The sequence below is a fragment of the Protopterus annectens genome, chromosome 12.part0 (assembly GCF_019279795.1).
Source record: "Protopterus annectens isolate FY-2018-M chromosome 12.part0, PAN1.0, whole genome shotgun sequence".
Taxonomy (NCBI): domain Eukaryota; kingdom Metazoa; phylum Chordata; order Ceratodontiformes; family Protopteridae; genus Protopterus; species Protopterus annectens.
Genome location: NC_056746.1, coordinates 21,510,230 through 21,535,870, shown reverse-complemented (window position 1 = coordinate 21,535,870; position 25,641 = coordinate 21,510,230). Strand labels below are relative to the sequence as shown.

At 40.7% G+C, this 25,641-nt stretch overlaps 1 protein-coding gene across 1 annotated transcript in view; it reads left to right on the top strand.

Annotated features, from left to right (window-relative positions):
- The window catches only part of PPL (periplakin), a 245,798-nt gene that overhangs the window by 173,187 nt on the left and 46,970 nt on the right, over window positions 1-25,641 (top strand). Inside the window, exons 11-12 of the mRNA XM_044089065.1 lie at window positions 628-774; window positions 19,441-19,592. Of these exons, the coding sequence (XP_043945000.1) occupies window positions 628-774; window positions 19,441-19,592 (299 nt within the window). The remainder of the gene's footprint in view (window positions 1-627; window positions 775-19,440; window positions 19,593-25,641) is intronic.

The window sequence follows — 25,641 nt, the reverse complement described above, 5'->3', positions numbered from 1 at the left end:
ACAAAAACGATGAAAGAACAATCTGGTCTTTCAGTCATTGCTTCATTAGTAAGTTGTTGCACAAGTTAAAGGCTTATAGTCCGGACTCATTACTTACTTGCCTGTGCTGAGCCATATCACACAGCACATTCTCTTCAACCTGTATAGTTCCACACAAGTTGGCAAAAAATAACATTCAAGAGAGCCTTTTTACATACAAGTTGTTACAATGCAGTCAATAAGTTGCACTGCATAATTTGTACCTTGTATTCCATTCATTCTAGTAAGTATTTACCTGTTTTAGATTGCCTAAATGGCCCAACGCGTTTTTGCCATAGTTCACTTGCAATTCATAATATCCAGTATGACACAGTTGCTGTTATTATTTTATTCCTGTCTTAACAGTCAGCAGTAAGCAGTGTGTTACAATGTGCAGGGAGAGTGTGAAGGAATCAAACCCAGATCTTGTGGAAAAGACTGTAGCTCACAGCCTTGTGCTGCACTACTAGGATTGCCACTGTATTAGCAATTTAAAGCAATATCTGTAGAAATTTAATTTCGTAGCCTCATCAACACTTTTTGTTCCTACAATTTATTTAAATCTTGTTAAGACAAGTCAGCCATGTCACTTTTGTTTTTTTCTGTCAGGATCAGGAAAAGACCATGGACAAATTTGGTGATGTGGTTTCATCCCTGCAGAAGCGAAGCCAACAGGTACTTCCTCTGAAGTACCGGCGAGAGACCCCACTCAAACCTATTCCAGTGGAGGCACTTTGTGACTATTTCTCAGAAGAGGTAAATTACAAAGATTTCTTGTTTAAATGTACGTTTTTTTCTGTTTCTGACTGCATTTATATTTGACTTTGCTGCTTTTGTCAACAAAAGTGTTCATTGTAAAATGTAGTATATGACCTGCCTGCATCCAAACTGAACATCATTTTGCACTCTAATTTGTACTCCTTTTTTTTTTTTTTTTTTTATGACCCTGTTGTGCAGTAATTCTCATGGTACCTATGGAGTGGTAGGTCAGTCCTGTGTGGGCAATGCTTTTTTATAATGTATAATCATAATAATATAATGCACAACCGTACAACACTCAATTATTGTATGACAGTTACAGGATGACTTAATTGTGGCACCCAGTTGTGGCTACTGGATTCTTGTGTGTGTGTGTGTGTGTGTGTGTGTGTGTGTGTGTGTGTGTGTGTGTGTGTGTGTGTGTACGCACTTGTGTGGGCAGGTGTAATACTGCAATGACAAACTTTTGTAGTGGCATTCATAACATTAGCTGCTTCCATACAATTTGTGCAAAGATTACAGTGCATCTATCTTAATGGCACTATATTACATCTACTTTACTATAATACTCCTGCTACCCATAGAAGATGCTGCAGTAATGCAGTAACACACTTTTCTGCTAAGTATTGCATATTCTAGTAGCCTCTGAGGAATACTACAACCACAGTATCAGTTGAATTCATATTGGGTGTCAAAACTGTTAAGGGAACTCTTTTTGTGGTACTTGTCTAGGATGTTTTTTTTACTGCAGTGAACCATTTATCTAATAATGTCCATTACACATCCTGGTAGCATCAGATTTCTGAAAAAATACTAGTGTACCCAATATGTAGTACACAGTACTTACTAGTTTGATTTGCTCTTCACAGTCCTGATGTACTGTTTCACTGCTGTATTATTTTGATAACCTGTATAACAGGACCTGGTAATAGTCAGTTTGCAGAAAACTCATACATAATTGCTCTGCAGTACATGTCAACAAATAACATTGTAACTGGACATCACTCTGCCCTGCTGCTTTAGGGACTGTACTCTGTATGCAACATGCAGATTTTAGCAGAACATCCCAGAATAGAAACGCACAAAATATAGGAAATTAGCTTCAGTAAAATGCAAGCACCAAAGGCAGCTAAGGCTTCCCTTACAACTATTACTACCAATGCTACAAATGGGCAGATTGATAGTGTTCTACCCCACTAAACAAATTAAATAAATACTAACTCTTATGCCATTTAAAACTCAACTTTCAGAAGTTAAGAAATGGAGCATTTATGGTACCACCCTTTCACTACTTTCTTAGCAGTACTGCCAGCAATATTTCCATCACTATCTCCAGAATAGAGCAACTTGTTTTATCACAACCATACAGTTATTACTGCACCATTTTACTGATTCTGTAAAGTAATAATCATTCCTGATTTCTAAGATTAGTGGGAGAGATAAAATACGTCACAGATCTGGTGCTATCTTCCACAACACTGATACCATAACACCATATTTAACACTCAATCCTAAAGATATAGTGTTGCACTGTTCTACACTAGTAGTATACATCATTACACTGGTGCTGTATAACACAGTACTGATATGGTAATGCCACGGGCATGGCCACCGTACTGGTACTGCAATATTATGTGCGCGGCCACAGTACTGGTACTGCAGTACCACATGCACAACCACAGTACTGGTACTGCAATACCGCGTGCACTACCACAGTACAGGTACTGCAATACTGTTTGCACTCAATATTACTGATGCAATACTGTACCTGCTGGGTAGTGATGCTACATACCGTTAGACTGGGATTCTGCTCAATTGGAGTTAATGATAAAAAAGTATTTCCATTTGACTGAAACCAGATGACTAAAATGATGTTTGCATTGGACCATGCCACCATGCATACTCCAGCAGTGAGACACCGTCGCCATGCATACTCCCCCGGTGAGACACCGTCGCCATGCATACTCCAGCAGTGAGACACCGTCGCCATGCATACTCCAGCAGTGAGACACCGTCGCCATGCATACTCCAGCAGTGAGACACCGTCGCCATGCATACTCCAGCGGTGAGACACCGTCGCCATGCATACTCCCCCGGTGAGACACCGTCGCCATGCATACTCCCCCGGTGAGACACCGTCGCCATGCATACTCCCCCGGTGAGACACCGTCGCCATGCATACTCCCCCGGTGAGACACCGTCGCCATGCATACTCCCGGTGAGACACCGTCGCCATGCATACTCCCCGGTGAGACACCGTCGCCATGCATACTCCCGGTGAGACACCGTCGCCATGCATACTCCCCCGGTGAGACACCGTCGCCATGCATACTCCCCCGGTGAGACACCGTCGCCATGCATACTCCCCCGGTGAGACACCGTCGCCATGCATACTCCCCCGGTGAGACACCGTGCCATGCATACTCCCCGGTGAGACACCGTCGCCATGCATACTCCCGGTGAGACACCGCCATGCATACTCCCCCGGTGAGACACCGTCGCCATGCATACTCCCCCGGTGAGACACCGTCGCCATGCATACTCCCCCGGTGAGACACCGTCGCCATGCATACTCCCTACTGATAGTCTCACTCTAAATTGGCATGGTCCTGAAGTAAAACATAAATATTTGGTTTAGCACAGAAATCAATGTGTTTCCCTCTTTTACAGCACTGTGCAGCCAGGGAGTGACAGTTGATTAATAAAGGGGTGAAAAAGTACAGCACTCCCCCTGATTAATAAAGAGGTGTAAGAGTGTAGGACTCCCTCTGATTTATAAAGAGGTGTGAGAGTACAGCCCTCCCCCTCTATAAGGAAGTATGGAGAGGGACTTGCCCTCGTGAAAAGGGTAATGAATACAAGGTGTTTTGTAAAATTTGTATTTGGTGAATTTTCAGTCAGATAGCTTTGTCATTTGGTTTCAATGTAGTGGCATTTAGTCTGCTTCACATAAGTACTTTACACAAAAACATTGACCCTGCATCACCATATTTCTTCCAGTCATATGCTATAGAAGTGATACTGTAGCATCACATGTACTGCTTCCTGTTATACTTACAACAACATTACAGTGCACAAGTAGTACTATATGTTATGACTCTTGTTATACAACATAATGGTATTACTATAGTAGTAGTCCTTTCCTGACCTGCTGGAAGCTGGGCTTGCTACCCCTGGTCAGATTAAAAATGTCATGGAAAGTGAGTATGTCTGGCTTTTCCACCAGATGGATGCTGATTATGACCTCATTACAATTTCAGAATATGAAACTGCATTTCCCCCAAAATTGAAAAGTGACACTTTTTCCTCTGTACAGCTTATGTGATCACTGACATCATTGTGCCTGTGCCTACAGAAAAGGAACAAATTTGAGATGCCATTGTCACAATTTCAAGGCACTCTGTTTCAGTCATTGATATTATAAGCATAGCATTCTAGCATTGTCTAGGCGCATGTCCAAGCAAAGTACATAGGTAGGGTTCCCCTTGTACTTTGTACTGGAGCCGTACAATTAGTAATAGTTTTTCTGTGATGTATTTTTTTCTAATTGGAATACATGTTGGTTTGCAACTGAAAGTGGAGGTGTAGTAAAAATTTCAACTGATTTTTTTTGTTTTCCTTTTCTTGATGAGCTAAAGGAACTTTTCTGTACTATTGACTATAGCTGACTAGCAGAAATGGTCAATTTAAGCAGTGAAATAGTTGTACTTCAGGGCTGTTTTGAGAAGCTGCATAACCCCACTTTTATTCTTAGCTTTCATTTCATGGAGTTAGTATTACATCAAAACATGATTATTTAACACTACCTTATCCCTACCTCTTAAATACATATCCAAGTACACAGCCAGCACTAAATCAGAGCACTGCCAATGTAACACTGCATTTTTCTTAACCTCTTAACTTACAGGGACAGTACTGTTATTATGCTTTTGTTGACTAGGTTAGTCCCACTAGGCCTGTGGCCTCTATTCAGGGAAGGCCAGCAGTCCATCGTACTTGGAGAGAATTTGGTCAGTGCACTACAGAAATTCCCTTGCACTTTTTTATTGGATAGTCTTTAGTTGAGTGTTGCACTGTGGTACAGGTATTATGATGTCCCATTCAGTCTCACCTCCCAGAGCTATGAAGATGGGACAAAACCACAGAACTGGGGTAGTAGGCTGCTATACTGGACGTATAACAGCACATTCATCCCATTGTCCATTCTTGGAACAGTTTTACATGAAAACACTAGCCATGTGTACACTGACACCTCTACAGTAACATCACTGTCACTCCTAACTCCATGCTACTTGTTCTTTTAGTTGTGTATTTAAGATGGTCAGGGACTGGTCTGACTTTGCAGTAGTGAACAAGTGCTGTCTCTATAGGACTGAGTTACTTTAGCCTGGGAATAGGGGATGTAGGCTTTGAAGATGCAATGCAAATATAGAAGATATACTGACCCTCCTTCTACATTTTTCCTATATTTGGATATCTGATGTTTAGTGTGTGTGTCTGTGTGTGTGTCTGTGTGTGTGTCTGTGTGTGTGTCTGTGTGTGTGTCTGTGTGTGTGTCTGTGTGTGTGTCTGTGTTCCTAAGCACCCTGGAGAATATTAGGGTCCAACCTAACACTCTCATACTGGGCAACTTCAACTACCCCTCCATTAACTAGGAAAACTACTCCTGTATCAAAACACTTCAACATTTTCTGGAATTCATTAATTCCAATGCCCTGGACCAGCTCATTCTGATCCCCAGTAGAGGTAACAACATCCCTGACCTGGTTATTACTAACACAGGTGACCATTGCTCTGTACCAATAGTCATCTCCTCCCTGGTTAGATCCAACCACAAACTAATCACCTTGGAAATCCACATCCCCCCCCCCCAAGCAAAGGCAAACACCATGAAAAAGTTCTCCAAAGCTAATGTTGGGCTCCTAAAAACAGAGGTGGCTGATTTCACGGCACCCATGCAAATGGAGATCAGTTGCATAACTGCCGAATTCTACACCAATGCACTTTACGAACACACACACAAATGCATGGAGCTCAGTATACCCAACAGAACCAAGATACTCTCCTCCAAAAAAGCGAAGCCAATCTGGTAGTCCCCTGCCTTACACAAACTCTACAACAGAAGGAGGAAGCTGGTACGGAATAAGGTGAAATTCCAAGACCAGAAAAACTCCCTGATCAGCCTCAACAAAAAGTTGAGATCCCTCATCAAATTCTCTAAAGCTAGCTATGAAAACAGCATTGCAGCAGATAGTAAAGAAAACCACAAGGCCTTCTATAGTTATGTAAAGAATCTCCATGGCAGTACCCAGATGTGCTCTGAGCTACTGCACAATGGTACCTCCTATACTGAGCCAACCGATATTGCCAGTATACTAGCCAACAGATTCAGTGCCAACTTTACCCCTCTCACCCCCCCCCCAAGGGACCAGTCACAATACCAGTAGATTGCCAGGCACCCAGTATTACTGCTGCATCGGTTAAAACAGCACTGTCCAAGGCCAAGAATACAGCTTCTATGGGACCTGACAATATCCCTGGCTGTGTTCTACATGAACAACAGAGTGAACTGGCACCTCTCACCTATATGCCCTGTTCAATCACAGCCTCACCTCAGGCTTTGTCCCTACAAAATGGTGCACTGCTACAGTCGTCCCTCTCCACAAAGGAGGAGTGAATACAGACCCTGGGAACTATCACCTCATCAGCCTGACAAGTCCGATATGCAAAGGTATGGAATGCATCATTCATGGACCTAATAAACGAGTATATAGGGAATCTCCAAACTCTGGATCCCACACAGTTTGGTTTTGTGAAGGGTAGAATCATGCCTGTTCAACTTGGTTGACTTCTTTGAGTCGGTCACCAGAGCTGTGGATGAAGGTAAGGTGGTTCATACAGCCTACCTTGATCTGGCCATGCCTTTGATACCATTCTCCACTCAGGAATCATAGAAAAACTCACTAAGCTGGGCATCAACCCCTATATCAGTAGGTGGGTTGCAAACTGACTCACAGGTAGAACCCACAGTGTGAAAGTAGCTGACTCCAAGTTTTACTGCTGATCAGTCACAAGTGGAGTCCCACAGGGTTTGGTTCTGGGACCTCTCCTGTTTCGTATCTACTAGTCTGAAGTCCAGGCCAACACGAAGGGACTCTGGCTGACAAATTTTGCAAACAATTGCAAGTTGGGATCTATTATTAACTCCCTGAGTGATGTTAACATCCTACAGAAAGGCCTCACGGAGACAAACGACTGGTGTCAGAACCATAGCCTTAAAACTCAATGCCAAAAAATGTCTCGTCATCCTCTTTGGGAAAAACCCAGTTCCCGTGAATTACCACATCGATGGTAGACCACTGAACACAGAAGGCGTTATAAGAGATCTGGTAACACAGGTTGACAGCAACCACACTTTTGACCACCGCATTGCCACTGTGGTCAGAAAGTCCTATGTGGCACATCTCATTACTAAGAGTTTTGCATCCATTGTCTCCATCTACTCTTCCCTCATTAGGCCAATGATTCAGTACAATGCCCCATTTGGGATATACCTCACTAAACATCTGCAAAAACTGGAGAGGCCACAAAAGTACCCACAAAGAGGATCCTAGGCCTTTGTTCTATATGGACAGACTAAAAAAACTCCCAACTATTCTCTGTCTCATATCACCTACTTAGAGGCACTCTCTGCTTGACTTCACAAAGCCATGTCCGACCCAGTTCTGTTAGAAATGCTACATCTAAAGAAATCCCAATCCCTCCAAACCACACACTCCGCAAACCTTAACCTCATTACCACAATCAACAGAACATGTTGGGACAGGTTCATAACCCAGAGACTGCCCATGCTATGGAAGAGACTTCCCATACATGTCAAGCAGAGCACCTCACTGGCCCTCTTCGAGAGAAATCTTGAGTGGATGGGAAATAGAAAATTCACCCCAGAGATCACTCAAGTCACTTTACTCGACAGCGGCACTGGGAACCAAGGTTGGGTGGCACGATACCAGGGTAATCCTATGGGCTAGGCTTGCAAAGGCCCCAGGGCCATTAGCCTAGTAGACACCTATGAACCTGTGTGTGTGTGTGTGTGTGTGTGTGTGTGTGTGTGTGTGTGTGTGTGTGTGTGTGTGTGTGTGTGTGTGTGTGTGTGTGTGTGTGCATATATGTATACACACACTGAAACTTCACTATGCCGACATTCAGATGGCTGAGTGATTGAAATGCCGACTCCAAGCTGAGCAGAACAGGAAGTCCACACTGTAGTGCAATCTCAGAGTTAGTATATTTAATTTGCAGGGGGTTTGGGGGGGGGGGCTGCAAAATGTAATATTTTAAATTGAAGCGTTTGTGGGTTTTGTTTTAGCAAATCTCCACTGAATATTTTCGCGGGGCACCTGCATGACTATTCAGTGGGATTTGTTATTTTGAAGCGGCTATTGGTTTGTGGGTGAGGTTTGGAGGAGAGTTTGGTAGTTTTGTAGTTCATTTTATTTAACAGGGCAGTGGTTAAATTGGATGAGTTTTTGGTTTTGTTGATAGGTTATAGGAGAGGTACGTTGCACATTATTGGGTCAGTTATTTGATAGTCGGCTATGTGGTGTTTTGGATTTTCAGCATTGTCATATGAAAGTTGGTCTATTAACATTTTGATAATGTCAAGTAGACCCAGTTTTTTTATATTTATTTATATATATATATATATATATATATATATATATATATATATATATATATATATATATAAAATATGCACACGCACACAAATACACATTTGGCCATTTCTGTGTATTGTATTTTAAAATGGTGTGATACTCCCCAATTCTAGACTTTTTACAGGAGTACACCTTGAAATATAACTCCAAATACAAGAATATTAAATACCGTTTTACCACTTCAAAAAAATGGTAAAATTTGCAAGACTCCATTATTTGCAGCACAGTATGCCAACCATAATGGCCATTATTGGATCTGTCAAAGTACCTGTATTATGTTTTCTGATAAAATTTGGGCAGACTAAATTCAGAAGATCACAATGATGAACTGAAAAACTGCGGTGGTGGTGCTGCGGGTAGCATTGTCGCCTCACAGTAAGACGTTGTCCTGTTTGATTTTCAGCTAAAGCATCTTCTGTGTGGAGACATGCGTGAATGGGCGTACCTTCATTGAAGGTTGTGCGTCAGGGCTGGCAACTCTGTATGTAAAAATCTACTGCCAATCATTAGCGGACCGGAGTTCCGCTGTGGCGACCCCTAACCAGGAAAAGCCGAAAGATACAACAACAACAATGATTAACTGAAAAGTTACTCTGCTAATGAAACAATGTTCATGAGCATTAGTGGACAGCTCTGCAAATTAAATTTTACAGATCTCCTTTCAACAAGTTCCCTGTCCTTTTGAAGAAAGAAGAAAAGATGATAGTTACCTGGATAACCTTCTCATGTTCAGGGAGTCATAATGCCATTTTCTAGTAGTCTAAAATCATGCATTTCTTCAGAATTTCATTTAAAAACCCTAATACGATTTGTCCATCCCAAAATGCCCGAAGTCCTTTTCCCACCTAGTTATTTTTGCCAAATAGACTGTATTCCAACCATTCTTCTCATCCTTTCTTCTTAGAGCATTTATTAGATACTTCATTGATTTATTGCGCCCATCTCACTCCACTGTACTGCTATAGCCCTAGATTTAGTCCTCAGATGTTCCGCATATCTAATAACTGCATGTGTCATAAGAGTGCACCCACATACTCCCATTTATTTGATCCCCTTTCTTCATTTGATATGATACTTCCCTATTGAAATGGGATATAGTGAATTACTTATTACATTACTTCAGTAAGATACCTATTTAATAGTAATATGCATCATTCCAAAGGTTTTTACTTAATGTGCTGTCTTGTGGTGGTTTTTTTGTTGGATATCTAACATACATGAAGGAATGCATGTCTTTAATTATGTTGTTAGTCTATTGAGGTGAATGAATGGATGCATTTATTTAATTACGTTTGTCAATCAAATAGTGTTGATGTATTCTTTGGTTAGTCTAATGAGGGTAATGCGCAGATAGGCTAATCCTGTTTTACCTAATTTAATCATGAAGTAAGTCAGGTTTGTTTTGCTGGTAATGCCCTTTTCTGGTCAAATCTGTTAGAGTGTGTGTGTGTGTGTGTGTGTGTGTGTGTCTGGTTCTCTGGAATAAATCTCAATGGACTTTGGGACAAATCCATAAATAATCGGGGACAATCAAGGAAATAAAAAAATAAATAAATAAAACTACTAATTTGAGACACTGACAGAACAAGAGAAAGTGAATTAATATACATTTTGGCAAGTAAAAGTCATCTGTAACTCTTATTATTTATTGTGAAATTCACCAGCTTTTCTCCAAAAGACACCAGTTTTAGGAGACATTGAGGGACATTGAAATTTTGAGTCAAAATCAGTGACATCCCTAAATATCAGAGGCATTTGAGAGGGGTGTGTGTATTTGTGTGAAAATTCTGATCTTCAAAATTACTCAAGTTCTCTCAACATTTAGTCATCAATCTCAAGAAAATGTTTTATAGCTCCACTTTGCACAGTTGCGACACATAACTGTGAAACAGCCATTTGCTTCCGCATATTAGTACTACTTTATGTTAAGTCCTGTCATGGGCTGCCCATCAGCACATTGATGTAAACAGGTGATTTGGTCAGTACCTTTTTCTTAAAACCTTGTCAGTGCATGTTAGCAGATTTCAACAGCTTTATTTTCAGCATGACTATCGCTTTGCTTATTACCTCTTTTGCCAGGGAACTTCCTTATCTACCTTAGTATAACTTAATGCGCGAGTGCATGTTCTGCTTTGGTACTTTGTGAGGTGCTTGTGCTATGATGTTTACTACATTATATTCTTTGTAGATCCATATTTTTCTTTGAGCGGCTGTTGATACCACGAGTCATAAATGGCATGAATTTTAATAACTGCCTTGCCTGCTTTACAGCATGCTGCTTGAAACCATAAAATGTCTTTGTTTCAACTGTTGTATGATTTAACTCCAACCCCTAGCTTCAAAACATTATTCAAATCTGAGATTTAAATTTTTCTTAGTACCGTTTAACACACACGTTTTATATTCACTGTCTATATACACTTTGTTTTAGGGTTTGGAATCGGTAAATTGGTAGATATTGCAGCTATACATTAATGTGCCACTTTTATATTATATACCACTTTTATATTATATCCCAATCTCAGACCTTAAACTCAAATTATATTTGGTTAGTGCATACAGTTGACAAGTGGAGCTCAATAATGCAGCAAACAGTGCTGTCTTTAAACAGATTATTTGATGGAGTTGTGGGCTGTTATGTGGTTCTACAGCCATGGTTAAGATCCCCCCACGCCGGGGGGGCATGAGGGCATAGTCCCTGCTATAAATGTTTATTATATGTTTTCAGTCTTTATTCATCTTATTGGTTGCAGGTTGGAATACCTATGTTAAAAGGGATTTTATGGCTGTGGAACAATTGCCCTGCTATTTTTAAAGGCAGCAGTGGGTGTTTGAATATGTACATGGATGAAATATATGGTGCTCTGCTGTTGAATACAGTAAATAGTATAGTTAAAAAAACAAGTTGATTATGAATGGTGAAGCCTCAAGTCATGAGGCACGTTCCCTAACCCTGAAGAACAAGCTGTTTTTGAGTATCTAACAAAACCTTCCCATTCAACAGTTTGTTGGTTCATACCACCGTAACGTCTATATTAATAAAAAATGGGCACACTTTTGGAATGTGGCATTGTAGATATTTTTAAGAATCAGGCCAATCGGCACACTCAGGATTGTATTATGTTATTGTGCCCCTAATATGTACATACTTGAGTACATTACATAATTTCTTGGAAGCTAAAAATGTATTACTGCTTGTTGACTTAAACTATTCTGATAGTAACTGGAAATTTGAAACGCACAGTAGCAGATACTCTAACTTATCAACATATCTTTTCATAACCTTGAATAACTTGTGTATGAAAGCACTTACTGTAGCAACCTTCTTAACACAGTAGAAACTGATATAATTCTGTTTTGTTTGCCATAATTACGTTTGATAAAAATGTGGTGAAGATATTTTAATTATATGGTAAATAGATGCAACTATGTGGCAATTAATAATGATTTGGTCATGAAGCATATTAATAGCACCAGTTGGTTAACAGACTGGTATAAGTAATTATGCTATGGTTTCTTAGTTTTATAAGGCATTTTACATTCTGCAGTTGCATTAACTGAAACTTCTAAAGAAAGCAAACATAGAAGAGGATTCTCCCTCTTGGTGGAACTCAAATGTAGTTAAAACATTCGCAAAAAAGAAGAGCTGTTAAAGTCTCTGTACTCAACATAAAATTAAATTCCATCAATAAAAATTGAAATACAAAATTTATATAAACAAGTTGGCTTATGAAGAAAAACTTGCAATGGGATTACCAGATAGAAAAGAAATAATAAAAACATATAAATCATGTAAAACAAATAGCTTTGGTACCCTTTTAATTGATAACTGCACAAATATTTTGCATTGATTACTTCTATTCAGGACAAAATTAAGTAAAATTTGATGTTCTGTTAAATAATGCTTGCCCTTTAATTTCAACTAATATAATAAAAGCATTGAATAAAATTAAGAGGACTAGATGTATTAGGGTCCTGACATCATACCTGCTATTAAAATATTTAATGTCAAACCTTACGATCCTTTTTGACAAACATATTTGATAAATTGCTGTATCATGGCATGGCACTTAATTTGTGGAAGCAATCACATATAACCCGAATATATAAAAAGGTGGATGGAACAAAATGTGAAGAACTACATGCCTATCAGTTTAATGTCTATTCTTGATTGTTGTTTGTCTTTCGGCTTTTCCCAGTTAGGGGTCGCCACAGCGGAACTCCAGTCTGCTAATGATTGGCAGTTGGTTGTTATGGTGTCAAGTTGCCAGCCCCACGCCCAGAATTAATAAAATGGTAAAATTCCACAAACACAAGGCACACTACAGTCTTAATTTTACTTAGTGATATGACATTTAAGGATGCAGAATGTTACACATACAAAACCACTCCCTTCAGAGACGTAGTTAATTTCGCTGGCCTCATGGGAAAAAAAAAAAAACTTAACACAATATTTTTCAAACTGCACAAGACATTCATTTTTTTTCCCCTCATGAAACATGCAGACTATAGCACATGACCTGCTCCTAAAATGGAAGTCTTATTTGCAGCATGTTAGCAATTCTGAATCTCGAGAGGTGCCTAACTGACCCTAATTTATAAAAATAGTCCTATGGATCTTTTGGACGTTAACCATTATGGCTTTATTAGAGGGAAGTCTTATTAGAGGGAAGTCTACTCTTACAAATCTAGCAGAGGTTTATAGCCAATCAGTATGACCATTTACTGGGGTTTGTTAGGTGGGGTGATTTTTAGGTCTTGCCAATGCCTTTGATATTTTATCTTTTACATGTGTATGCAAACACATGTGTAATACAGATGTAAATCCATACATAATGGATTATGTTTTTGCTCTTTGGTTGAACTGAGGTTGTGGTTATCCAAGGGAATAAATGTAAATATTTAGAAATTCAGGAGTACTCTGGAGTTCTGTGTTGGGCCCTATGCTGTTAAATATAGTGTATTCCACTTTCCCCAAGGATAAAAAGTGCTGGCTAATCACATATACTGACTATAGCAAGACAGTGTTTGTTATTACTAACACTAATTATCACACAATTCTTATTTGATGAACATTTTAATTTTGGGCCAATAACATTGGGCTACAGTTAAGTCCAGACAAGCGTAATACCATGTATTATAGTCTAAATCTACTTCTATATGAAGCAATTTTCATTTATATCAAACTGTGGCATAGCTAAAGCAGGGTGAAAGGGGCAACTCTCCTGAGCATAAAGTATTGTGGGGGTGCAGTCGGCTACTCTCCATCACTCTTTAAATGCATACTGGCTTTTAAAAGTTGATATTGTATTTGTGGTCAAAACTGAGTAATGTAGTATTCTGTGTGTGCTTTAAGCAGTTTAATACAGTTTTAAAGTTAAAAAAAAAAAGTTTTTAAAGAAAAATCTGAGTACTAGTACGTGAGGAAGGAGGGTTGGCTTCATTTCAGGAGGCCCAGGTCTTTTTGCTCTTCTGTTGAAAAGCTGGGGACAGGAGGTAGGGAGCATGCATTTGTCTAGTATAATAAGTGAACCTTTGTGGGGGATTTTTCTTCCATTGAAGAACCGGGGAGGAGAGGATGCACATGTATCTGGCTACCTGGATGGTTTGCAGTAGAAGTACTAAGATGTGTAATGCAGGAGGGTTAGGGTCAGGGCGCAGAGATTGGACCTTGATTGTTTCTTGCCCCAAAGTACCTGATCACAGACTTTCTTCACTTGGAAAGGTGGGTGGGTGAATTATGTACTGTCTGCAGGAAGCCATTTTTTTTTCTTCTCCTGAAAAGCTAAGTGAGAGGATGGGGCACTAGTTTGTGGAACTGGCCAGCTATGCAGTCTTTCTCTCCACCTCTTTTCCTGGGCCACTCCTCTCTCTGTATATAGCCTTTCTACTCACTAAATGTCTGTCGAACTCCTGGTATAAACACAATCTGGTTTCTGCAAATGTAACATTGTATGTCATTTTATTCTACTGCGTGTTATTTTCATATCTGGTGTAAAAAAAAAAAAAAAAAAGCTTATATTAACATACGTTATATTTTTGCTTATTGTCTAAAATGTATGTACACTTGTTTTTACTGTTTACTCATTTTATTGTAGAACTTTTCTTCCCAGGCCTCCTCTGAAAAGACCTTTGCATTCAATATACATGTATAAACTATTATAAGCCCAGCTATGAAACTGATGGTTATTATGGTTACGAGTTTAGTAATAAGCAATGTCTTCATTTCAGCATCCTTATTTATAGGTTATACAAGACCTGTATTGGAATGTAGTAATCATTTTGTATGTATACCAAAAAAACAACTAAATAGGTTAGAAATACCCAAAGAAAATCATGTACCCATCAAGTATTACCTATACAATGGTGTAAATATTTCAAACTATGTTCATTGAGTTACATAGGGGCAAATTTATCTTTGTCTATAAGCTACTTCATGACGACTACTTCTTCTTTCGGCTGCTCCCGTCAGGGGTCGCCACAGCAGATCAACAGTTTCCTTTTCTTCCTGTCCTTTGCATCTTGCTCCGTCACACCAATCGCCTGCATGTCCTCTCTCACCACATCCATATACCTTATCTTAGGCCTTCTTCTTTTCCCGTTACCTGGCAGCTTCATCCTTAGCATCTTTTTCCCAATATACTCTGCATCCCTCCTCAGCACATGTCCAAACCAATGTAATCTTGCCTCTCTGGCTTTGTCTCCAAACCTTCCAACCTGGGCTGACCATCTAATATACTTATTCCTAATCCTGTCCATCCTCATCACACCCAGTGCAAATCTTAACATCTTCAACTCTGCCACGTCAAGCTCTGACTCCTGCCTTTTTGTCAATGCCACTGTCTCCAACCCGTATAACATAGCTGGGCTCACTACCCTCTTGTAGACCTTCCCTTTCACTCTTACTGGTACTCGTCTGTCACAAATCACTCCTGACACTCTTCTCCACCCACTCCATCCTGCCTGCACTCTCTTCTTCACCTCTCTCCATCCTGCCTGCACTCTCTTCTTCACCTCTCTTCCACACTCACCGTTACTCTGAACTATTGATCCCAAGTATTTAAACTCCTCCACCTTCATCACCTCTACTCCCTGCATCCTTACCATTCCCCTCTATCCTCCCTCTCAATCACACACACATATTCTGTCTTAGTCCTGCTGACCTTCATTCTTCATCTCTCTAGAGCATATCTCCACCTCTCCAGGGTCTCCTCCATCTGTTCCCTACTCTCACTACAGATCACAATGTCATCTGCAAACATCATAGTCTATGGGGACTCCTGTCTGATCTCATCTGTCAACCTGTCCATCACCATTCATGACTAATATCTGCAAAACCTTTTTTATATTGAAGCATGTCGGAGTAAACCTGAACTCCGGTTTAGTGAGTTATGATTTCACATCCATAGATTTAATACTACCGCAGATCTTTCTTCTTAGCTGTTAGAGCTTTAAGGAATAAACTGGCCCTCTCTGTAAGGTGATCAGAAAATATAAAGTTCAAGAGCATGCTTCAATATAAAATAGGTTACAGAAACAGATGCTTGGTGCCAGAGCCATGGGCTCAAGCTCAATGCCAAGAAATGTATAGTTATCCCCTTTGGGGAAAAAACATGTACCCATGAATTACCATATAGGTGTCAGTACACTACGAAAGTGTGATAAGAGACTTAGGGACACAAGTGGACAGTGGTCTCACCTTCGATAACCACATCGCCACAACAGTCGGGAAATCCTCCTATGTGGTACATCTCTTCACTAAGGGCTTTTCATCCAGAAAAAAGGAGGTCATTGTCCCACTGTACTCATCCCTCATTACACCCATTGTAGAATACAACGCCCTGTTTGGTATGTGCCTCTCAAGACATCTGCAACAACTGGAAAGGCCACAGAAATACCTCGCTAAAAGAATCACAGGCCTAAAGCAGATGCCCTGCACTGACCGCCTTAAACTCCAGCTATACTCTGTTGCATATTGTCTACTCAGGCGATCTCTGCTTAACATACAATGCCATGTCAAACCCAGAGCTGTTGGACATGCTACACTTGAAGAAATCCCAATCCCTCAAAGCCACATGGTCCAGGGATCTAAACCTTGTCATCACAATAAACAAAACATGCTGGAGGGATAGGTTCCTGACCCAGAGACTCCCCAGACTCTGGAATAGACTGCCCATACATGTCAAGCAGAGCACCTCTTTGGCCCTCTTCAAAAGGAACATTGATTGTATGGGAGAAAGGAAATTCACCCCGGGGATCATGTCAGTTGCCCTGCTAGATAGGGGTCCAGGGAAGTAAATAGTGTGGGAAGAAATAGCCAGGGAATCGTTATGGCTAGGCTTGTATAGGGCCTAGGGCCGATATCCTAGTACCAACCTAGTACCAACCTATGAACCTAAGAACAAACCAGGCGATTGGGTGGGTAAGTTAGTATATGATCTTGGTAAATGTGAATTAGTGTTGCTTGATGGTCCCATGACCTGAGCACTGCACAACACTGTACAGTAACTTTTTAACTTGTAAACTTATTGTTGTTTTTTTATGTTTACTTTTCATTCGATTCCAAAGTGTTGTGTCTCATACTACTACCTTCGTTTAGCAGCGCTAACAAGTAAGTTTTGTGATGGGATTTTAGCGTATGGATTCCGTGTCTATGAAGAAATTGTATTCTTTTGTTGATCAATCTAAGGGAAAGATAACATTTGGCCAAATTACTCAGCATGGTGAGGCACTATATGTAGAACTGGCTAATGTATTTGTTAAACATTTGTTTAGCAAAGGACATTACAGGTGCAGTGGACACACATGACCCAAGAGTAATAATATGTGATGAACAGGAGTGCCCTACATTTAGTCTGTCCCCAAGGGAAGACTGTGGGGATGGGTCCAGACAATTTTCTGGGTTCCTTTTGGGTTGTCTTTAATAAATATATATCTGCAGCTCTTAACAAAATGCTAATATATGGCCATGTTTCAACAAGTTGGAAACTAGCAGATCTTGTACCCACTCACAAAGGGGGGCCCAGGGGGAAAAATTCTAACTACAGGCCAGTTAGTCTCACATCATTAGTGGAAAGAATTGTGAAAGGTGTTTAAGATTTTTCACTTGTGAACTAAAGGGTTGTCAAATTGACACCTCCCAACATGGTTTCACAAAGAATCACTCAACCTTTACTAATCTGGTTAATTTTAATGAGACTGTCTCTTTAGCATTGGATTTGGGATCATCTGTTGTAGTTTATTTGGCTTGACCTAATGTTTTTGACAGTATCCCACATAACATTATTGTAGAGGCAATGCACAAACACTTGATAAATCCTTGTGTCATTCACTGGATAACATTGGCTAAATAGGGGGTCAGAGTGACAATAGTGAAATATATTTGAGTGGGCGCAGGTGACCAAAGGTGTCTCACAGGGCTCAGTATTGGGACAATTGATATTTAACATTGTTTTTTTCATAAATACCAAAAACTCAATTGCATGGGTGGCTAACTATGCTGATGATGTAAAAATCAGATGCATAGTGACTTCTTCAGCAAACTTTAATCAGCACTCGAGTCAGGCAGCTTCATGGTTGGAACAAAATAGTCATAAATAAATAAGGAGAAATGCGATGCATTTGATGTTCATTTTAATGTGAAATTAGGTCTCACTGATTTAATGAAATTGACAGTGTACAAACACGGATATTGTTAGCAGCAATTTAAGATATAGATGTCAGGTTCAGAACATAAAAGTCAAATGGATGATTTAAGATATAGATGTCAGGTTCGGAACATAAAAGTCAAATGGATGAAAGTAGGAGTAATTCTTGGGACTTTTTTTTTAAAATTATTCATTAAAGTTATTTATAGCATCTTTTTTTCTGATTATAGAATACAAGTTGTTTTGTTTATATAGTAAAAGTGATTTTCTTATTATTTGAAGGAATCCAGAGCAAGTTTACTAAGGGAATTCCAGAAATTTGTGATAATTCATACTATTCTATTCCAGAGTTAGAGAGAGTTGGGTCTTTTCTCTGTTAGTTATAGCTTTCAGGGGGGCAAGCCATGTTTGGCATGTCAAGCCTTACTGAGTGAAAAGCTTCATCTTGTGTTAAACACTGTGTTCGTTGTTGGACTTTGGTAGAACTACTAGAGGAATTCGCCACTCATACAAAGCTGATAAATGTTGAATGGTATTGCGATCTAGATATTTATCGTGATGTTGAATGGTATTGCGCTCTAGATATTTATCATGATGTTGAATGGTATTGCGATCTAGATATTTATCATGATGAGTGGTGTATCTGTGGAATAGGTTACCATTGTTTATCCACTGACATATTCTTTACAGCTTTTTGTATTGGAGTCAGGGTTTTAATTGGTTATGGTCCTAATGCAGTTTCAATTGAACTATTGAAGTATTATGTTAAGGCACAACGGATCACAGTTTTTATGCAAGAGAACATTTTAACATAGTTATTTTTGTACAATTTTTTAAATTTTCATTGGTGTAGCAGACATCTTTTTTGTTTTTCTTTGGATACATGAATGTTCTTTTACACACTTTGAAGTGCTGTGCTGGTGCCTGTTTTGGTAGTTGAGTGTAGGATTTAAATGTAATTTGTGCCATTTAATAATGATGCGTGAAGAGTAGTGATAAATGACTAATGATGGCAAATGATTGGTTTGTACTGAATCACTGACCTGCATTTTTATCACAATCTTTTATTAGTGTCCATTGCTGGAATAAAATGCATTACAGGCTGAAATCATATGGTTTATTATAGCTTGTGTATTTAGTAAGAAAAATAAATAAATAACTACCATATCTAGCATGACAAATTCAGTTCGAAATTTGTATAGAGGAAAACATTTATGTAGGTTATTTCTAAAATGCCGAATAATCAATTAGAGGAAGATTGTTTTGAGTAGTATTATTTTTTTTGCTTTCTTTGACAGGGCCAGATCAATCGTGGAGATCGTTATACCCTGAGAAAGAAGGATACAGTGAACTGGGAAGTCACAGACTCCTCCGGAAGGAAACAAGTTGCCCCTGGCATGTGCTTCATGATTCCTCCCACTGACTCTGAGGCTATAGCTCTTGCTGACAGGTAAGTAAGCATCCATCATACCACACTTTGAGGTACCATGGGTGGTACATCTCGTGGCACAGTGTACTTTTTGTTGCAGCACACTGTAATGTAGCACTTAATTCTAAGCTCAGATGTAAGATGAGTTATGATGTCAGGATGTTCTTCGTGTTTCACTGTTGCAGTCATTAGATTTAGGTAATCCTGCTGGCAGGTTGCCCTCAGTCGGCCTGAATTCCAAAGTCTTGGGTCCTGCGTCTGTTGCTGTCGCCTCTTCCCTGACGTCAGGTCGTCAGGGGTATAAAAGTAGCAGCCAACGCCGTTTTCTTCAGTCTTTCTTGCCACGCGGTGCCCGAAGCAGAAGCAGTTCGCAAGTGCCGGTCAGCCGACTCCAGATTTGAAAACTCAAATACGAAAATCTCAGCAGTCTTCATTAAAGCTAAGTACCCCGTTGGGGAAACTTTTTTTCTTGCTCCAGACCGATGTCAGAAAAAGTTAATAATTGTATTTCTTGTGGAAAGCAAATACCTCATAAGGACTTTCATTCTTACTGTATTCCTTGCCTAGGCCTTGACCACGACATTTCAAGTTGTCGGTTTTGTGCTAGATTTAACCAAAGCACTATTAAGCCTCGGTATGATTTTGCATTAAACTATTTTGGGTGCAGATTTAATTATAAAATGTCGTCGGATAGCCATCCGACTACCGGAGTTCACAAAAAACACAAAGAAAAGGATAGACAACTGAGGCCCAAAACCAACGATGAAGCGTCTCCTAAGCCATTCACCGGTTCTCAGACGCTTTCACAGCCCCTGACGCCTGCTACTTTAGAGTCACAGGCCGCTACCAACTCCCACGTGGAGTCAGCTATGCCGCTGGAATCTCAAAGTATTGGAGCCTCGGACACTATTCCCTCAGATGGGTCCAGAGCCGCTGAGCAGGCACCGGCTTCTGAGGGTGTATTCAGACCTAAACATCTATACATTAAACCGACTTCAAAGGCAAAGACTAAAGCACCTTCAAAGACAAAGAAACAAGCTCAGGAGCCACATGGACAGGCCTCCATGCCCAAAAAACAGATGCTCAAAATGGCTGAAGACTTGATTGATCAGGGGTTCCCATCCCCATCCTGATAAGAGGTCTAGGCAAGAGACAGACGATGAATCTTCAGATCAGGTTTCCATTTCTTCTGATTCCTCTTCTGATCAGGAATATTCACTTCCCCTCTATGAGGATTCTGATACTGAAGAATCTATTCCTTCAGCTTCTCCTCCTGAAGACTATTCCTTTGGGGAAACATTGCATACCATGAGGGAGCATTTCCACTGGGAGAGCCAAGATTTTTCAGAATCTAAAAAGAGGCTCAGGGACTTCCTTTTACTACCTCAACACAGGCCTCTTACCATTCCACCTGTGTTAGACATTGTAGATGTGTTTTCAGAGTCTAGTCTGACCTCTGACTCCTTGCCTCCAGCTCCTGCTAAGCCTGACCGATATTACAGGGTTCCTGACTCTCATAAATTCCTTTTCAAAAACCCTATTGCAGACCCAGAGACCATTTCACAGGGTCCCAAAGGTGTTAAGGCTTCTGCTGCACAAAACCCTACCCCTCTGACAGAGATTCTAGGGAACTGGATAGATGGAGAAAAAAGGTTTACACATCTGCTACCCTGGCTATAAGGGCCTTGTTAGTTTCATATGCTCAAATATCAGAAACATGTCATTACATTGCTTAAACAGAAAATGTTGTTAAACTCTGTGCAGAAAACAAGCAAATGCAGGATTTATTGCATGCAGCTGAACAAGTTGGAAAGCATACTTTGCAATGTGGTTTTGATTCTCTGGAGGCCTCCTGTAGGGCCGCAGTTACGGGTTCTGTAATTGGGAGACATGCTTGGTTAAAGGAACAAAGTCTGCCTGATCATGTCAAAGTTAAATTATTAGCTGCACCTTTACAGCACAATACTTTGTTTGGTGTTAAGGCAGAAGAGGTGTTAAAGAAAATGGAGGACAAAGCTAAATCTATGCAAACTGTCAAAGACTTTTTACAAGTACAGCCTCCTAGGTTTAGTAGACACTGGCCTACAAAGAATTGGTCCTTTCCGGTGTCAGACAGACCTCAAAGGGGCAGATCCAGACGCCCTAGAGGCAGATCCCAGGCGCAAGGTTCATACAGGTCAAAGAAACGGGGTGGTTCTACCTCCAAAAGTGGAGAAGACAAATCACAACCATACAGGAAACAGTCCCAATGACATCCCCCTGCCTGCACCAAGCATATATCTCCAGGCAGCACCCTTAGGGGGGGAAAAATAGCACTTTCTTCTCAAAATTGGCACATTAATAACCCAGGACAAGTGGGTTCTAAACATAGTGTTACAAGGCTACAAGTTTCACTTCCATACCCTGCCAAATACAAATGGTTGACCAGATCTGCCAAAACATCAATGGGCAGAGGCACAAAAACAAGTCTCATCCCTCATGGACATGGGGGCTATTCAACAAGTACCACAGCAAGAGCAGGGACAAGGATTTTACTCGACTGTTCTTGGTACCCAGAAAGTACAAAGCCAGGAGACCAATACTGGACCTATCTAATCGAAACACATTCCTGGATATTCCAAAATTCAAAATGTTGACGTTGCAGTAGCTCCTGCCCATGTTGGGCAAAGAGGCTTGGCTCGTGACTTTAGACCTAAGAGGCATACCTGCATGTCCCAGTCAGGCAATCATGCAGAAGATACCTCAGATTCAAGGCTGGCTCAATGCATTACCAATTCTCTGCACTGCCCTTTGGCTCATCTACTGAGCCCAGGGTCTTTACAAATTGCCTGGCACCAGTAATTGCTTTCTGCAGACAGAGGAATACAAATATATCCTTACTTGGGCGACTGCCTAATTCAAGCAGAGAACAAGGACATTCTACTACAGCAGCTGGCATTTGTAAAAAGACTTTTAACATGCCTAGGGTACACAGTCAACGAAAATAAATCAAAACTAGTACCCTTTCAAAGAGATAATATTCCTGGGTGCAAGCTTAAATACAACTGCCCAGATGGCTTATCTCACGCCAGACAAACCAAGGCAACTGACTACCTACTTCAAAACATTGGCAACAAAGGCCCAGTTATCTGCAAGAAAAATTCTGCAGGCTTTGGGTTTCATGGCATCCTGCATCCTACTAATTCCATATGCAAGATTGCATATGAGGAAACTTCAATGGTACCTAAAAAGTGTCTGGACACAACATTGCCACAGCCTGGAAACAATGATTACTCTCATTCCCTGCCTGCAACAGGAGTTTCGATGGTGGGCAAAGGCTTGTCACAAAAACAAGGGACAGCCATTCACATTACCTCCAGCCGGGCAGAACCTAGCAACGGCTGCATCAGGTTATGCCTGAGGGGCCCACATGGCAGGAAGATGCATTCAGGGCACCTGGTCCACAAACCAAATGCATCTACATATCAATCAAAAAGAGATGCTAGCTGTTCAAAATGCCCTGACAGCCTTCAAGGACCTACCTCATCCGGGACAACTACTGATAAAGACGGACAACACCACGGTCATGTGGTATATAAACAAGCAGGGGGGCACACATTCTTACCCCCTTTGCAGACTAGCCATGGCTTTGTGGGACACAGCATTGACTTACCAAGTTCACCTGCAGGCACAATTCCTGCCAGGAAAGGAAAATACTCTGGCAGATGAACTAAGCAGAAACCTCATGGATCCCCACGAGTGGCAGCTGGATCCGCAAGTCTTCAGCATGATAACAAGGAAATGGGGATGCCCGGACATGCATCTATTCGCCTCCCCTCACAACTACCAACTAAAAAGATTCTGCACAAGGACTTATCACAGACAAGCATGGAAATTGGACGCCTTATCTTTCAACTGGAAAAACCTATCCAGTATATGCCTTTCCTCTACTGCCTCTCCTCCCCAAGGTACTCCTAAAGGTCAGAAAGGAGAAACCAAAAACGATACTGATTGCCCCAGACTGACCCCGCCAGTACTGGTATCCAATCTTAAGGAACTTGTCTCAATGCCCAGCCTGGGCCTTACCTCAAATACCTCATCTATTGTCCCAGAAAAACAATCCGATCCTGCACAGCCAACTCAGGACTCTAAACCTGGCAGCATGGCAGATTATGCAGCCATACAAAGCACACCTCTCAGTAAAGCTGTGATGGATGTCATTCTGGAAGCCAGAAGGCCTAGTACTAGGAAATCTTATGCTGGAAAATGGAAGAGATTTTGTGCTCGGAACCATGCACAAGGAACTGATACAGCTGTACCAAATATTCCTCAGATTTTGCAATACTTAACTGAGATGCTGGACAAAGGCCTATCTTTTTCATCAATTAAAATTCATTCCTCTGCCATTTCGGCTCATTACAATACAGAGCCACCAATCTTTTCTCATCCTTTATTAAGGCAGTACCTCAGAGGAGCCAAACATTTAAGGCCACCAAGGAGATTGCCAATGCCTGCATGGGATCTCAATTATGTCTTGGAAAAACTCACCTTACCTCCATTTGAGCCAGCTGCTACTGCTGATATAAAGTTTTTATCCCGGAAAACAGCTCTGCTCCTAGCAATGACTTCTGCAAGATGAGTGTCAGAGCTACAGGCACTCATGGCTGTGGAACCATTTATAATTTTTTCTCCAGACAGGGTCTCTCTGAGGACAAACCCAACATTTATGCCTAAGGTGATGTCCAGTGTGGCCCTTAACCAAACTATTCATTTGCCGACTTTTTATCCAAATCCACAGAACAAGGGGGAGAGAATTCTGCATTATTTGGATGTACACAGACAGCTTAGATTTCTATTTGGACAAAACTAAAGTTTTCAGGAAGACAGAGCAATTACTAGTGGCATATGCTGCAGGATCACAAGGAAAGGCCATCTCCAAGCAGACTATTTCAAAGTGGATAGGTCACTGCATTCATTTCTGCTATTCACAACATGGCAAGCCAGTGCCTAAGGGCATTAGGCCACATTCAACCAGAGCTGCAGCCACTTCAGCAGCTTTTCTCAGGGGAGTTCCAACTAAAGACATTTTAGAGGCTGCTACTTGGAGTTCAGTGCACACCTTTGCAAAGCATTATCATCTGCCACTTTACTCTAAATCCAGGGCAGGCTTTGCCACTGCAGTTCTGCAGGGCCTCATAGCCGCTCCTAATGCTGTTTAGCTCCAGCCTCCCAACCATAGTTTTGGGACTTTACCCAAATGTAATGACTGCAACAGTGAAACACGAAAAACATAGTACAGTTGTGTACACTTACCATAAATGTAGATGTTCGAGTGTATTCACTGTTGCAGTCCAAGTTACCCACCCACCATCCCCCTTATTTCTGCTGGAACTTATCTTTCCTTCTCTGATCTATACAACCTATGTGGTGTATTTGCTTGTAGATGAAGGTAAAGTTTATATTGGTGCATTTATGTTTTTTATATACGCATATATATATATATATATATATATATATATATATATATATATATATATATATATATATAATATAAATTATGGCTACATTTTAGAGGGTACCTGACATCTGGGGCAAGAAAAACTGAAGAAAATGGCGTCTGCTGCTACTTTTATACCCCTGACGACCTGACGTCAGGGAAGAGGCGACAGCAACCGACGCAGGACCCAAGACTTTGGAATTCAGGCCGACTAAGGGCAACCTGCCAGCAGGATTACCCAAATGTAATGACTGCAACAGTGAATCCACTCTAACATCTACATTTATGGTAAATGTACACAACTGTACTTTGTCAGGTATGATGTTAACCAAATTGCTTATGCTCACTGCCCAGAAAACTGGTCACCTTCTGCTTTAAGTGATGTGTAATCCTCAATTTGTATAGAAAAATGGTTGCTGATGATTTTGGTATACCATCATATCTGAATGAAAACACCATGAAACCAATACTAATAGCAATGCTATATCAAATCAAGGCCTTGTACTACTATCGATTCAAAAGTACATTTAAGTGAATGCAGAAAGCAGTAGACTGTATGTGGGGAAAACCCACCAAAACATCAAGCAAATAAGT